At 42.1% G+C, this 13,994-nt stretch overlaps 1 protein-coding gene across 1 annotated transcript; it reads left to right on the top strand.

Moving 5' to 3' along the window:
* Positions 1–1,003: 1,003 nt before the first annotated feature.
* On the top strand, positions 1,004–11,621 carry kcnv2a (potassium channel, subfamily V, member 2a). The gene is made up of 2 exons (XM_080188707.1): positions 1,004–2,421; positions 10,333–11,621. The coding sequence occupies exons 1-2, from the start codon at positions 1,111–1,113 to the stop codon at positions 10,609–10,611; spliced, it is 1,590 nt and encodes a 529-aa protein (XP_080044833.1). The 5' UTR covers positions 1,004–1,110; the 3' UTR covers positions 10,612–11,621.
* The last annotated feature ends 2,373 nt before the right edge of the window (positions 11,622–13,994 follow it).

Here is a 13,994-nt window from a genome sequence, read left to right as displayed (position 1 = left end):
GACTCCATCACGCTATGGGACAGCAAATTCCACAAATTCACCACCCTCTGCAAGAAGTTCTTCCTCCTCATCTCAGTTTTAAATCTACCACCCCTCAACCTATACCTGTGACCTCCTTTCTAAATTGCCCACAAGAGTAAACATATGGTCTACATTTACTTTATCAGTCCCTTTTAGTATTTTATCTTCCGTGATCAGATCCCCTCCCATCCCTCTAAGCTCCAGAAAATATAAAACCCAAAATGTTTAATTAATATCTCTCCTACATCAACCTTTCATCCCCGGACTGAACCTGGTGAGTCTCCTCTGAACTGCCTCCAATGCCACCACATCCTTCCTTAAATAAGGAGACTAACACTGGACACAATATTCCAGATGTGGTCTCACCAACACCCTATACAATTGCAACAACACTTCTCTACTTTTATATTCCAGTCCTTTTGCAATAAATGCTAACATTCCATTTGCCTTTTTTATTACATGCTGTACCTGCATACCGACTCTCTGCGATTCATAAACAAAGACACAGATCCCTCTGCCCAGACGCATTTTGAATCTGCTTTCCATTTAAACATTCCTTTTTTTTCAGCCAAATTGGATAACCTTCCATTTTGAGAGTAGAAAATAGCGGCAAGGTATTATTTTATACACACAATCTTAAGCTACATTTTAATTATCAGTAATTCAGAAAATGTTTTCATTATTTTACATTGTAATGCCTCCAGTGATTACAAACAATGTGGGTGCACTGCTAGCAACTGAATAGCAGGAGGAATAACTATTGGCATTACTTGAAAGCAGGTTATGTATGAATTACCTAATTTCTCAGATTGATAATAACAAAGGAAGTATGTTGGCGAATCTGTTCTTGCACCCCTACACTACAAGACAAATTGACTAGTAAACACAAATCAGAGACGTCAGTGGCACTGGGAGGATACAGTTGAAATGGGATAATTGCTAAATCATCACCTAAGCTCCTAGATCCCCTCTGTCAGCACATTAACGGGGTCAGCAGCTACTCTCAAACACGTCTTCAACACTCTTCAGTAAACTCAACGCTGTTCGACCCACTCGTCACTGAACGGGTAAGTTTTCTGAAAGACAGAGATGTTTAAACTTCGGCTAAGACGCCAGAGTCTGTTCCCGAACTATAAAATAAGAGAGAGTTTAAATGCACCTCAGCATCAAGAGGTTGATTTGGCACTTGTGAAAGAAAGTTCCTTGAAACCATGGAACTCCATGCAAGAACTCGGCTCTGATATCTACGAAATTAAGTATGATGATGTGGACTCAGATGATGAGTTTCCAACTACCCTCCAGTACAATCCAAATTCTCCCTTAAAAAACTATAACTTGAATATTAATGTTGGAGGCAGGTCGTTCCAGATCGCTTACCACGCTGCCGCCCGCTTTCCTAAGAGCAGAATCGGGAAGTTGGCCACTTACACGGACCCCTCGCGGAAATTGGATTTGTGCGATGACTACAGTGTGACAAGCAATGAGTATTTCTTTGATCGAGATCCAGCTGTCTTCCACGTCATCTTTAACTTCTATAGGACGGGGGTGCTGTGGATCAAAACTGAGCTCTGCCCCAGAAACTTCATCGAAGAGATCCACTACTGGGGCATCCGGATCAAGAACAGTAACCGCTGCTGCCGAATCTCCTTTGAGGAGAGACAAGATGAACTGAATGAGCAACTCAAGATCCAGCGGGAGCTCCAGGCTGAACTTGAAGTGGCGGAAGACGAGGAGCATTTCAGAAACTTGATGTGTGGTTTCCAGAGAAGAGTGATCTGGAACCTCGTGGAAAAGCCTTTCTCCTCTGTTACTGCGAAGATGATGGCAGTGGCTTCCAGTATGTTTGTGGTGATCTCTATTGTAGCCATGGCTTTGAACACGGTTGAGGAAATGCAGTACGTCAGTGCAGCTGGCCAGCTGAGTGGGCACACCTACATGGAGCATGTGGAGACCATTTGCATCATCTTCTTCACCACTGAGTACCTGCTGAGAGTGATATCCACGCCAGATATCAGGAAGTTTGCTCGAAGCGTCCTAAATGCGGTGGATCTGATTGCAATCCTCCCCTTTTACCTCCAGGTCACCCTGGAATGTTTTGAGGATGAAGACTATGGGAGACACGACCAGGACATTGAGAAAGTGGGTAGAGTGGGAAAAGTTGGCCAAGTGCTGAGAATCATGAGACTGATGAGAATTTTCCGGATTTTAAAGCTCGCTCGCCATTCCATTGGGTTGAGGGCATTTGGTTTCACTTTGAAGCAATGTTACCAGCAGGTTGGCTGCCTTTTCCTTTTCATTGCAATGGGTATATTTTCCTTTTCTGCTCTGGTCTTCTCTGTTGAACATGACGTCCCAAGCACTAATTTTACCTCCATACCCCACGCCTGGTGGTGGGCCGCGGTGAGTACAACTCAAACATTTCACAATTAATGACAAAGTGTTACTTTGTTTGATAATAAGGCTGGCACGGTGCCACGGTGGTTAGCACTGCTGCCCCACAGCACCAGGGATCTGGGTTAGATTCCCAGTTTGGGTCACTGCCTGTGCGGAGTCTGCACGTTCTCCCAGTGTCTGCGTTGATTTCCTCCAGGTGCTCCGGTTTCCTCCCACAGTCATGCTGGTTAGGTGCATTGGCCATGCTAAGTTCTCCTTCGGCGTATCCCAATAGGCACCGGAGTGAGGCAACTAGGGGATTTTCACAGTAACTTAATTGAAATGTTAATGTAAGCCTACTTGTTACACTAATAAATAAAATTTTTTTAAAAACTACGTTCAGTACTTAACGTGAAGTGTACGGAATGTCATCTTGCTGTGTACAAAGTATCTTCTTGTGATGTCAATCTAGGGTCACTAATTTTCATGATCAATCCTCCCTGGTTCAGGTCAAATACAGAAATAAATGTTTATTGTGCTTCAAAATAACAACTGTGACCACAGATGTGTGCTGTGCATCGATCTGGCCCATAGCTAACATGGAGTTCATGCTGACACAAATGTAAACTTTCCCATTTTTGCCCAAGCATACCCATACAGCTCTTTTGATTGACAATTTAGTGTCAATTTGTACAAAATTATGGACTTTTGAAATTGTTATTTTAATTTTGTATCTTTACTAAAAATAAAGAGTGAGAACTGACAACATCCCGTCTATGAGAGATGAGGACAAACAATGATGGAGGACCCATAGAATCCCTACGTTGCAGAAAGAGGTTGTTCAGCCCATTAAGTCTGCACCGACTCACCATGTGTTCAGTGCAGGCTCGATGGGCTGAAGGGCCTCTTTCTGCACTGTAGGGTTCTATGATTCTACCAAATGATCATCTGACCTATGCTCATCAGCATGCCCCCCCCCCCCGCCCCATCCCTGCAACCCGTGCATTAACCATGGCTAATCTACATAACCTGCACTTCTTTGGATACTAAGGGACAGTTCCCATAGCTAATCCATCGAACCAATACATCTTTGGACACTAAAGGGCAATTTAGCAGGGCCATTCAAACTAACCTGCACATCTTTGGATACTAAGGGGCTGTTCCCATGGCTAATCCATCTAACTAACACATCTTTGGACACTAAAGGGCAATTTAGCATGGCCATTCAAAGTAACCTGCACATCTTTGGACTGTGGGTGGAAACTGGGGCACCTGGAGGAAACCCATGCAGACACGGGGAGAAATGTAATCTCTCAGAGGATCGTGTGTCTCTGGAATCTCTTCCTCAAGAGGCAGTGGAAACAGAGCCTTTGAATATTTTTAAGGCAGAGCTAGATAAATTCTTGACTTACAAGGGGATGAAAGATTAACACGATAGGCAGGAATGTAGGGTTAAATTTACAATCAGATCAGCCACGATCTTGTTGAATGATGGAGCAGGTTCAAGGGGCTGAGTGGCCTACTCCTGCTCCTAATTTGAATGTATGTATGTTAGTATTTGTGACTGAGGAAGACAAATACAAAGTAACCATTTAATGCTATACTCTAGAAATCTATTGAAATCTGTTCTGAGGAATATTTCAATGGTCCTGTTGAATTTTTCATGGCTTTCTGACATATCTAAAATCAAAAAGGTTTCCTTTTCCTGCAACACTTAAAATGCTGCCATCTTTTGTACAGTAACACCAATATCCAGGGAATTGTGCCAAAAAGAAAGAGTAAATAAGTAGAATCTCTTGAGCTTTTCTGCCTTATATGCTGTTTTTATTTCAGCTATGTTTACTTACAGTTTTGAATTCACATTTTTTGATCCACACATGATTCCTTGGAATGAGCTTTTTTTTATTTACTTGTTCAGTGGGACGTGGGCGTCTCTCACTGGCATTTCTTGCTCATCTCTAATTGTCCTTGAACTGAGTGCTCAGCCATTTCAGAGGGCAGTTTAACAGTCAACCACATTGCTGTGGATCTGGAATCACATGTAGGTCAGGGTGGCAGATTTTCTTCCCTAAAGGATGGATTTTTACAACAATCGACAATGGTTTCATTGGCATCATTAGACTTTTAATTCCAGATTTTTACTAAATTCAAATGTCACTATTCAGTTTGGTGAAAAATGGAATTCAAATCCTGGCCCCCAGAGCTTTACCCTGGGTCTCTGGATTACTAGCCCAATGACAATACTAAAAACCTCCCCCTATTGTTCCATTCTCTGTCTTGGTCCTTTCTATTAAAGTGATCATGATTTTACTGTTAATCAATCTTCACTTCACCATCACTAAGTCTTTTTTGTACATTTGTTTTTTTCCTCAAACAGTATATAATGTTTTCATCTAGTGAGGTCTTTGCTTTTATTCTTCAAAGAACAAAGAACAACACAGCACGGGAAACAGGCCCTTCGGCCCAACGAGCCCGCGCCGCCATTTTAATATTATGAGTGCCCTCCTCTACCCATGACCCTTGTCTACACCTATTGGGGAAGATTGAGGGAAGACTTATTTAGGGACAATTTGTTACACCAATCAGTCTAAGAGCACGTTTTGGGGATGTGGGAGGAAAGCGGAGCACCCGGAGAAAACCCACGCAATCATGGGAAGAATGTGCAAACTCCCGCAGACACTGGCCCAAATCCATGTATCTGCACAGCAACAGTGATAGTCACTGAGCTGTCATGTTGCCCGTCAGATGGTCCAGTTTAAGCGTACACTAACGACGTGAAGCACTAGGCAACTCTCAAAGCAACATCCAAGAGCAGCCCTCGCAAAACCCACCGCATGTATGCCCCTTGTTGGTCAACAAGGCAGACCGAATCGCCTGTGAAGTAAAAGAAAAGACATCAATAAACATGCAAAACTTAGATAGACATTTACGGAATCCCCAGAAGCACAGAAATAAAGCAAGTGAGCCATGAAATATGTTGGAAGGTCCATAGGAATCAATTGATTCCTAGGGACGTCCCAAAGCTCTTGATCTTTATTTAGAAAAGTCTCCTGTATCCCTCCATCTCCAGTCTGCTCATGTGCCTGTCTAAGTAAGCCTTAACCAACCCTAGCGTGCCTGCCTCCACCACCCTACTTGGCAGTGCATTCCAGGCCCCCACCACCCTCTGTGTGAAAAACCTCCCCCTAACATCCGAGTTATACCTCGCCCCCCCCTCACCCTAAGCTCATGGCCCCTCGTAATTATTGTATCCAACCTAGGGAAAAGCTTACCACTGTTCACTTTATCTATACCCTTCATAATCTTATACACCTCTATTAGATCTCCCCTCATTCTCCGCCTTTCTAAGGAGAACAGCCCCAATTTGCCCAATCTTTCCTCGTAGCTCAGTCCTTCCATACCAGGCAACATCCTGATAAACCTTCTCTGCACTCTCTCCAGGGTCTCCGCGTCCTTCTGGTAGTAGGGTGACCAGAACTGGACGCAGTACTTTAAATGCAGGCGAATCAACATTCTATACAACTGCAACATTAGATGCCAGCTTTTATACTCTATACCCCTCCCTATAAAGGCAAGCATACCATAGGCCTTCTTCATCACCTTCTCCACCTGTACTGCCACCTTCAAGGACTTTTGTACTTGCACCCCCAGGTCCCTCTGCGTTTCTATACTCTTAATAGGCCTACCATTTATCGTGTAGCTCCCCCCTACATTATTTCTTCCAAAATGCATCACCTCACATTTGTCTGGATTAAATTCCATCTGCCATTTCTCTGCCCAATGTACCAGCCTATCTATATCCCGCTGTATTTGCCTGACACTGCTCCTCACTATCAGCAAGTCCAGCCATCTTTGTATCATCTGCAAATTTGCTGATCACACCACTTACTCCCTCTTCCAAGTCATTTATGTATATTACAAATAGCAAAGGTCCCAGTACTGAGCCCTGCGGCACACCACTAGTTACAGACCTCCAGCTAGAAAAGGACCCTTCCACTACTATTTCCAAGCCAGTTCTCAATCCATCTAGACACCTGTCCTTGTATCCCATGAGCCTTAACCTATTTCACCAACCTACCATGAGGGACTTTGTCAAACGCCTTACTGAAATCCATGTAGACGACATCCACGGCTCGTCCTTCGTCAACCATTTCTGTCACCTCCTCAAAAAATTCTACCAGATTCATAAGGCATGACCTCCCCTGTACAAATCCATGCCGTCTATCACTAATCAAATCGCCACACTCTAAATGCTTATAAATCCTATCCCTAAGAATCCCTACCACTGACGTCAAACTCACCGGCCTATAATTACACGGTTATCCCTACTACCCTTTTTAAACAACAGTACCACGTTCGCTATCCTCCAGTCCTCTGGGACCTCACCTGTGGCCAAAGAAGAGACAAAGATTTGCGTCAGAGGCACAGCAATTTCATCCCTCATCTCCCTAAGCAGCCTAGGATAAATGCTATCAGGCCCCGGAGATTTATCAGTTTTAATACTACCTAAAAACCCCAACACTTCCTGCCTCTAATGGGCCTACAACTCCCTCCAAGACAGTACCTGAAAACAGGTCCCTCTCCTTCATGAATACTGATGCAAAGTATTCATTCAGGATCTCCCCCATTCCCTCAGACTCTAGGCATAGCTCCCCTCCTCTGTCCCTAAGAGGACCAATTTTTCCTCTAACCACCCTTTTATTCCTAACATAGGTGTAAAATGCTTTTGGATTTTCCTTATTCCTGTTTGCCAAGACCATTTCATGCCCCTTCAGGACCAGACTCTGTGGTTCCCATTTATTTATTAAACTAATTTTAGATTTTGACTTTCATTCTTCCTATTTAATTGTATTGGCACTAACTACTTCATTTATAACCCACAGATGTTAGGCCTTTTGTCCACTCACACAAACACATGCAGGTATGCAATTAGTGCCCCAATTCCCATAAAATCATACATATCATGGAAATTTAGAGAGAGGAGATGCAGCCTGCTGTGTCTGTACAGGCCAAAAGTGAGCTACCTAGCCTAATCCCACTTCCCAATTTTTTGAAGGGACCGTCCCAAGTAAGAGATTTTCTGTGACTCAGTCAGGACTTGGATTTGTACTTGAATCTTATACATCAATGATATTAGGTGCACTGATCCCTCATTGGGAAGGATCCTTCTCCAGGAAGTAGGCTGGACCTTCAAAGAATGCCAAAAGTTGTTTTTTAATGAAACCGGAAGCAAATGGAAATCTTTATGAAATCTGGCAATGAGCAAGTGAGGGGGTAATATATTATTTGAATAAACTCTAACCCTGCCAAAGGCAGGTCGTTGGACACCAGGTAGCTAGACATCAGCTTACGTACAAAATAGTTGCCCTGCCCTGACTCCGCATACTGTGATGAATGGGGTGATGCCCGACATTGCCCTGGATAATATCGGGTAAGACCTCATTTAAAACCTGGTTTATATACAAATTTACATCTGCATTTTAAGAGAAGTTTAATTTAACAATTAAATTATCAAGTCACAAATAATGTTGCTTTTGTTTTTGGTACTGTAATCCTCATTCATATCTGCTCCCAAATGTAATTTGTTTGTCATGTGTTTTTATTGGAGATTAGTTTGTCCCGTGTCTTTGCCTTTATATTTATGAGTGCAGGCGAAGATATGACAGCTACTATTGGTTTGCTCTTTCTTCATCAGTCACATATTTTCATTTCCATTGATACTTCCAGTGATAAGATTCACCTTTTTTATGCTATTCATATACACTCCCTTGTCTCATGTGGCCCCCGATATGCAAGGCTATAATTAGATATCCATATTGCATTTCTGAAAAGCACCATTGAGAAATCATAAAATGAATAGTGAAACCTGGTTTAATATTTCAGAGCCATATTTGAATTCACGGTCTGCTGCATACTTTCTACTCTACTTCTATATGAACATAGGACTAAGGAGCAGGAGTAGGCCATTCAGCCCTTTGAATGTTGTGCCATTTGATAAAATTATGGCTGATCTGTTTTTGGCCTCAACTCTCAGTAGCTTCATCGCAGTGTTAATGTAAGCCTACTTGTGACACTGATAAATCAATTATAAACTTAAACACCACTTTCCTGCCTGATTGCTTTGCCTAGCAAAAATCTACCAAAATCAGCTTTATAGGGTTTAATGATCCAGCCTTTACTGTTTTTTGGGGAAGCAAATGGCACAGACTAACAGTCCTCTGAGAAAAAGAAATGTCGTTATCACCATCTTAAAAGGGAAACACCTTATTTTAAAACTGTGTCTGTTAGTTCGAGTTCCCCCCTCTGCACCCCCCTGCTCCCTCATCTTCCTGGTACCCACCTTATTAAGTCCCTTCAGAACCTTAAATATTTAATTAATTTCACCTCTCATTCATCTAAACTTCAGTTGATGCTGGTCCAACATGTTCAACCGTTCTTCATTAGAAAAGTCCCAGAAATGAGTTGAGTGAACCATCTCCAAATTACTTCTGTCACAATTACATTCTTTTTTAAAAATGGGGACTAGAATGGTACACCAGACGTGGCCTCAACAATGCTTTGAACAACTGTAGTATAATATCCCTACTTCTATATTCCATTCTTTCCGCAATAAGCATTAACATTCCATTTGCCTTCCTGATAACCTGCTGAACCTGCATACTAGCTTTTTGTGTTTCGTTTACTAGGACCCCCAGATCCCTCAACATGACCGGGTTTGGCAGTCTTTCTCCATTTAATTAGCATATTGCTTTTGTAATCTTTCTGCCAAAGTGGACAAGTTCACATTTTTTTACATTACACTCTCACCTGCCAAGTTTTTGTCCACAAAAGTGATTTAGTTGGTTGGTAACCATAAGACGGATAAAAGAATGACTTTTGGAGCACTAAAAGCATACTTCTATCTGAAACGTGAAAGCAAGAGATGAAAGTGAAGATTAATCTGAAATCTTGTTACTGCTGTGAAGTCGAAGTTGCTGGTCAGTATTCTAACCTAGACACTCAATTTACAGTGAACAGGATATACTTTGTAAATAAAATGGCAATACTGTCTGCAATTGTATGAATTATGGCAGAGACAAAATATCTGTGTTTGTTCCCTTCATGGAAGAGGTTTTCCTGCTCTGATTATGCTATGAATAGGAAATTAGGATGACAGAAAGAAGGTGGGAGAAAACCCATGCAGAGAATGTGCAAACTCCACACAGAGAGTGACCCAAGCTGGAAAATGAACTCAGGTCCCTGGTGCTGAGAGACAGCAGTGCTAACCACTGTGCCACCATGCCTTTCTAATTTGCTTCCTACCCCAATTTCAGCATAAAATGCTGAAATATTCATTACACTCAAGTCCCATTTTTCTTCCATTAGATAACTTTTATCTCACCATATCCTTCCCCTTTTTTTTGTACTTATTATTTTCACATATATTGCTTTACAGTGAAAAGTATTGTCTCTTGTGCACTACAGATGACAAATACCGTTCATAAAGTACATAGGGCAGAAGGAAAGGAGAAGGTGCAGAATGTAGTGTTACAATCATAGAAAGATCAAATTAATATAAAGTAGGTCCGTTCAAAAGTCTGACAGCAGCAGAGAAGAAGCCGTTCTTGAGAGGTTGGTATGTGACCTCAGACTTTTGTATCCTTTTCCCGATCCTCCATTTCTAGCATTTTGAGTAATTGAGTTCTAATCCTAATGTCCCATTTCCACCCTATTCTATGATTAGATTCTCCTTTCTCCAAACATCCAGCTCGGTCTCTCTCTACTCTTTTCTCCTCCCTTTTCAGCTTGCACATTTTTTTGGTTCAGTTCACCTTTTCTGAACACCCAGCTGAATAATCCTATGCACTTAATAGTTACCAATTATTGTATAAGCTGGAGTCTGTTTGAAAAAATGTTTTGTTGAGATAGCAACTGAATAATGACTTCATCTGGTTACAGGTTAGCATCTCCACGGTAGGCTATGGGGATGTTTGCCCAGAAACATTGTCTGGAAGATTTTTTGCCTTTGGCTGCATTTCTTTTGGGATCATTTTGAACGGCATGCCAATCTCCATCCTCTATAACAAATTCTCGGATTACTATTCACAGCTCAAAAGCTATGAATATACAACAAAGTCAAAGCAGCGAGGCAAGATCAATTTTTCTGGAAGAGCGCGGAGGAAGGTGCTGGAATGCTGCGGAGGGGTCCCACATCATCACTTGCCAGGAGAACAATAACATTTCCACAGAAAATGATCTCATTCTCACTTTTTTTTTCTCCTGAAGTACAGCAATAGTTTGAAGAAATATCTCAGTCTCGAAATCCAGAGAACAAATCAGCATGTTCCCTGGAAAATGGAAGATAACTACAACTAGAAGAATTCCGAATCTTATATCCATGAACCAACCACACACCATGAAATGTATACTGTAAATTATTTTTGAAGTATTATATTCTTATTCAGGATCACTTGTTATAGAGTTGATTTAATTCAGCCCAGAAGCAAATTGTCTGCTTAAAAATATATGTCAAATAGAGCAACACAGGTTAAAAATAAAAGATCTCTCGCAAGCAAGATGTCACACAAGAGAATTGTGACCAAATTCAGGGTTTGTGCATTTACAGGCCAGGTTGTCAATGGATTGAAAAACGGCGACAAGAACCAATAAAGGTTCTTGGTTTCTCAGACTGCCAGAATATAGAAAGATTTCCATAGGGACCCCTGTGGAATATTGTTCTTCACCATGTACATAAATGATGTGGACTTAGAAATTAGGAGGTCTGGTGTCAACATTTTCAGATTATATCAAATTATAGGTTATAAATAATGTGGAAATGTGCACTAATATGTAAGAACACAAACAGGTTTACCAAATGGTGGGTAAACAGCGTATTAACTTCAGAATGATGCAGAATGTAAGATGATTTCTTTTAGTAGGAAAAACAACAAGGTAAATTATTCTTTGGAAGATGTGGAAACCAAATGGAATGGAGGAGCAAGGAGATCTGGATATACAAATACGTAAATCACCAAAACTAGTTGATAAGAATCTAGTGAGTCTAGACAAAGTATTGACCTTCATTTCTAGAGGAATGGAATACAAAAGCAGCTATCCAAACTTAAGTTTATATTTATCTTAGATAACATTTGGCATAATGTTCAGAGTTCTGGTCTCCATAGTGCAAACGGGATATTATAGCGCCAGAGATAATGCAGAAAAGATTTGCTTGGATGTTAGGAGATGTGGGAAAATGTCAACCACCAAGAAAGATTGAGCAGGCTGAGGTTCCACGGCTAAGATGAAGAAAAGACTTGATAGCGGTCTTTAAAATTAAGAAGGGGTTCAATAGGGTGAATGGGAAAAACATTGCACTAATAAAGAAGAAAAGGGCATAAATGTAAAGTAGCTACCAAGAGATCAGTTAAAGAGTGTAGGAGACATTTCTTGATAGACAGTGGTGAAAAAGTGGGATTTAAAATGCCACATGGTTGGTTGAAACTAGACTGATGCATTTAGGGGAAGGCTTGCTCGGTATGTGAGGAAAAATGTAATATAGGGCCAGGGTAGCAAGAGGTAATTGGAATGGAAGATGTCTATGTACTGTATGAGTGTTAGCATAGACTGGTGGGACTGAACAGTTTGATTCTGTGCTGGATGAATTCCAAGACTATTCCTATGTAAAATTTTAAAACAATTTCATTCAATACGCACAACTGAATAAAAACTTATTCAAACCATTGTTTTCTAGAATACAAGTTCGATGTTACTGCAGAGTTCCAGGGGATGAGCAGGGAATGTAGCCAGTAATGTTATACCAGGGCTCAGGTGTGTTTGATAAACAGAAGTGCCAGAGTTATATTTTCTGTGGTAGGAGTAGCCAGGGAAAGGCCACTGGCTGTCCATTCTGTTCAAGGCACTTTCCCAGGTTTCGGATAAGGGCATTTGTGAAAGGGAGGTGTGAAGACACTGGTGGGTGGAAAATAGATGCCCACAGATACTGTTTGATTTGGAATGTCTGACCACTTCAGTACAAATTTAAAAATAGGTCTTAAGAATCTAATAAGATAAGTACACAGATTATGAACTGGTTTTCAGCCCCTATGTGCTCACCAGCTGCATTGATGAAGTCCATTGGACACACTACTGGTCTCAGGCCTCCATTCATCTCCAGGGAGGTGATATTCCAGGGTGCACGATGCACTTCAGCTTCACATTATCAGCCCCAGTGTTTGTTTTACACGCTGATCTTTTGGCAGCGCCAAAGCAGGAGATGCCAGCCAGCCAGCACTCACCAGTGAGGAGGCTCCCCAATAGAGATAAACCATTCTCTCTGTGTGTTCGGCTCTCTGAGTTATGTCTCTTCCATGCGCTTGGATCAATAATTTGAAAGTTGGGAATGAATCTGGGTAATTCTGTTGCTTTTATTAGTGGATGTCTGAGGCTGGGCTCCCAGGACAGGCCTGGCGCCTGCTCTCCTTCCAATTTCCAATTGCCTGCCCTCCAGTTTGTGCAGCTACTGACCATAATCATGGTAAATGTGACCATTATGAGCAATCGATTTAATTAGAAAAAAGTGTGTGCCATGGAATTGTTTGTCTCATTGAAGTGTACCTCATTACTGAAACGATTGGGAACCTTTGCTATGGAGTTCATTGCTTTTATACAGTGTGTGGTGAATGAATGGGTAATTCTGGGCAATGAGCCAGATAAGGTGGTTGAGGTTGCAGTAGGTGACCACGTGGCTAATAGTGACCACAACTCTGTCTACTTTAGGATACGAATGAAAAAAGATGCATGCTGTCCTAAGGGGAGGGTGCTAAATTGGGGGAAGGCTAGATACAGCCGGATTAGGCAGGAGCTTAGGGATACAGACTGGGATAGGCTGTTGGAGGGCAAGTCCGCGTTAGGCATGTGGGAGTCTTTCAGGGGAAAACTGCAATGTGTGCAGGAAAGGCATGTGCCGGTTAGGAGGAAGGATGGAAAGGTAGGATTAGAGAGCCGTGGATTACTAGAGATATAGAAGACCTGGTTAGGAAGAAACGAGAGGCATATGTCAGGTCGAAGCAGCTGGGAACGGAGAGCGCGTTGGAGTACAAAGAGAGCAGGAGGGATCTCAAAAGGGGAGTTAGGAGGGCAAAAAAGGGGCATGAGATGGCTTTGGCAGGTAGGATTAAGGAAAATCCAAAGGCGTTTTACTCCTATGTTAGGAGCAAAAGGGTGGCTAGGGGTAAAATCGGGAGGGGGGGACAGTTTAGAATGGAGTCAAGGAGGAACTTCTTCACTCAAAGGGTGGTGAATCTCTGGAATTCTCTGCCCGTTGAAGTGGTGGAGGCTACCTTGCTAAATATATTTAAGATGCGGGTAGATAGGTTTTTGGTAGGCAAGGGAATTAAGGGTTATGGGGAGAAAGCGGGAAAGTGGAACTGAGCCACTTCAGATCAGCCATGATCTTATTGAATGGCGGGGCAGGCTCGAAGGGCTAGATGGCCTACTCCTGCTCCTATTTCTTATGTTCTTATGTTCTCTCAGGGACAGACAAGGGGAATTGTGCTTGGAGTCTGAGGGAATGGGGGAGATCCTGAATGAATACTTTGCGTCGGTATTCACAAAGGAGAGGG

This window comes from Carcharhinus amblyrhynchos, chromosome 5 (assembly GCF_965287045.1).
Source record: "Carcharhinus amblyrhynchos chromosome 5, sCarAmb.v2.hapA, whole genome shotgun sequence".
NCBI classification, from domain to species: domain Eukaryota; kingdom Metazoa; phylum Chordata; class Chondrichthyes; order Carcharhiniformes; family Carcharhinidae; genus Carcharhinus; species Carcharhinus amblyrhynchos.
Note: the sequence above shows the minus strand (reverse complement) of the source record. Positions and strands in the feature narration are given on the sequence as shown.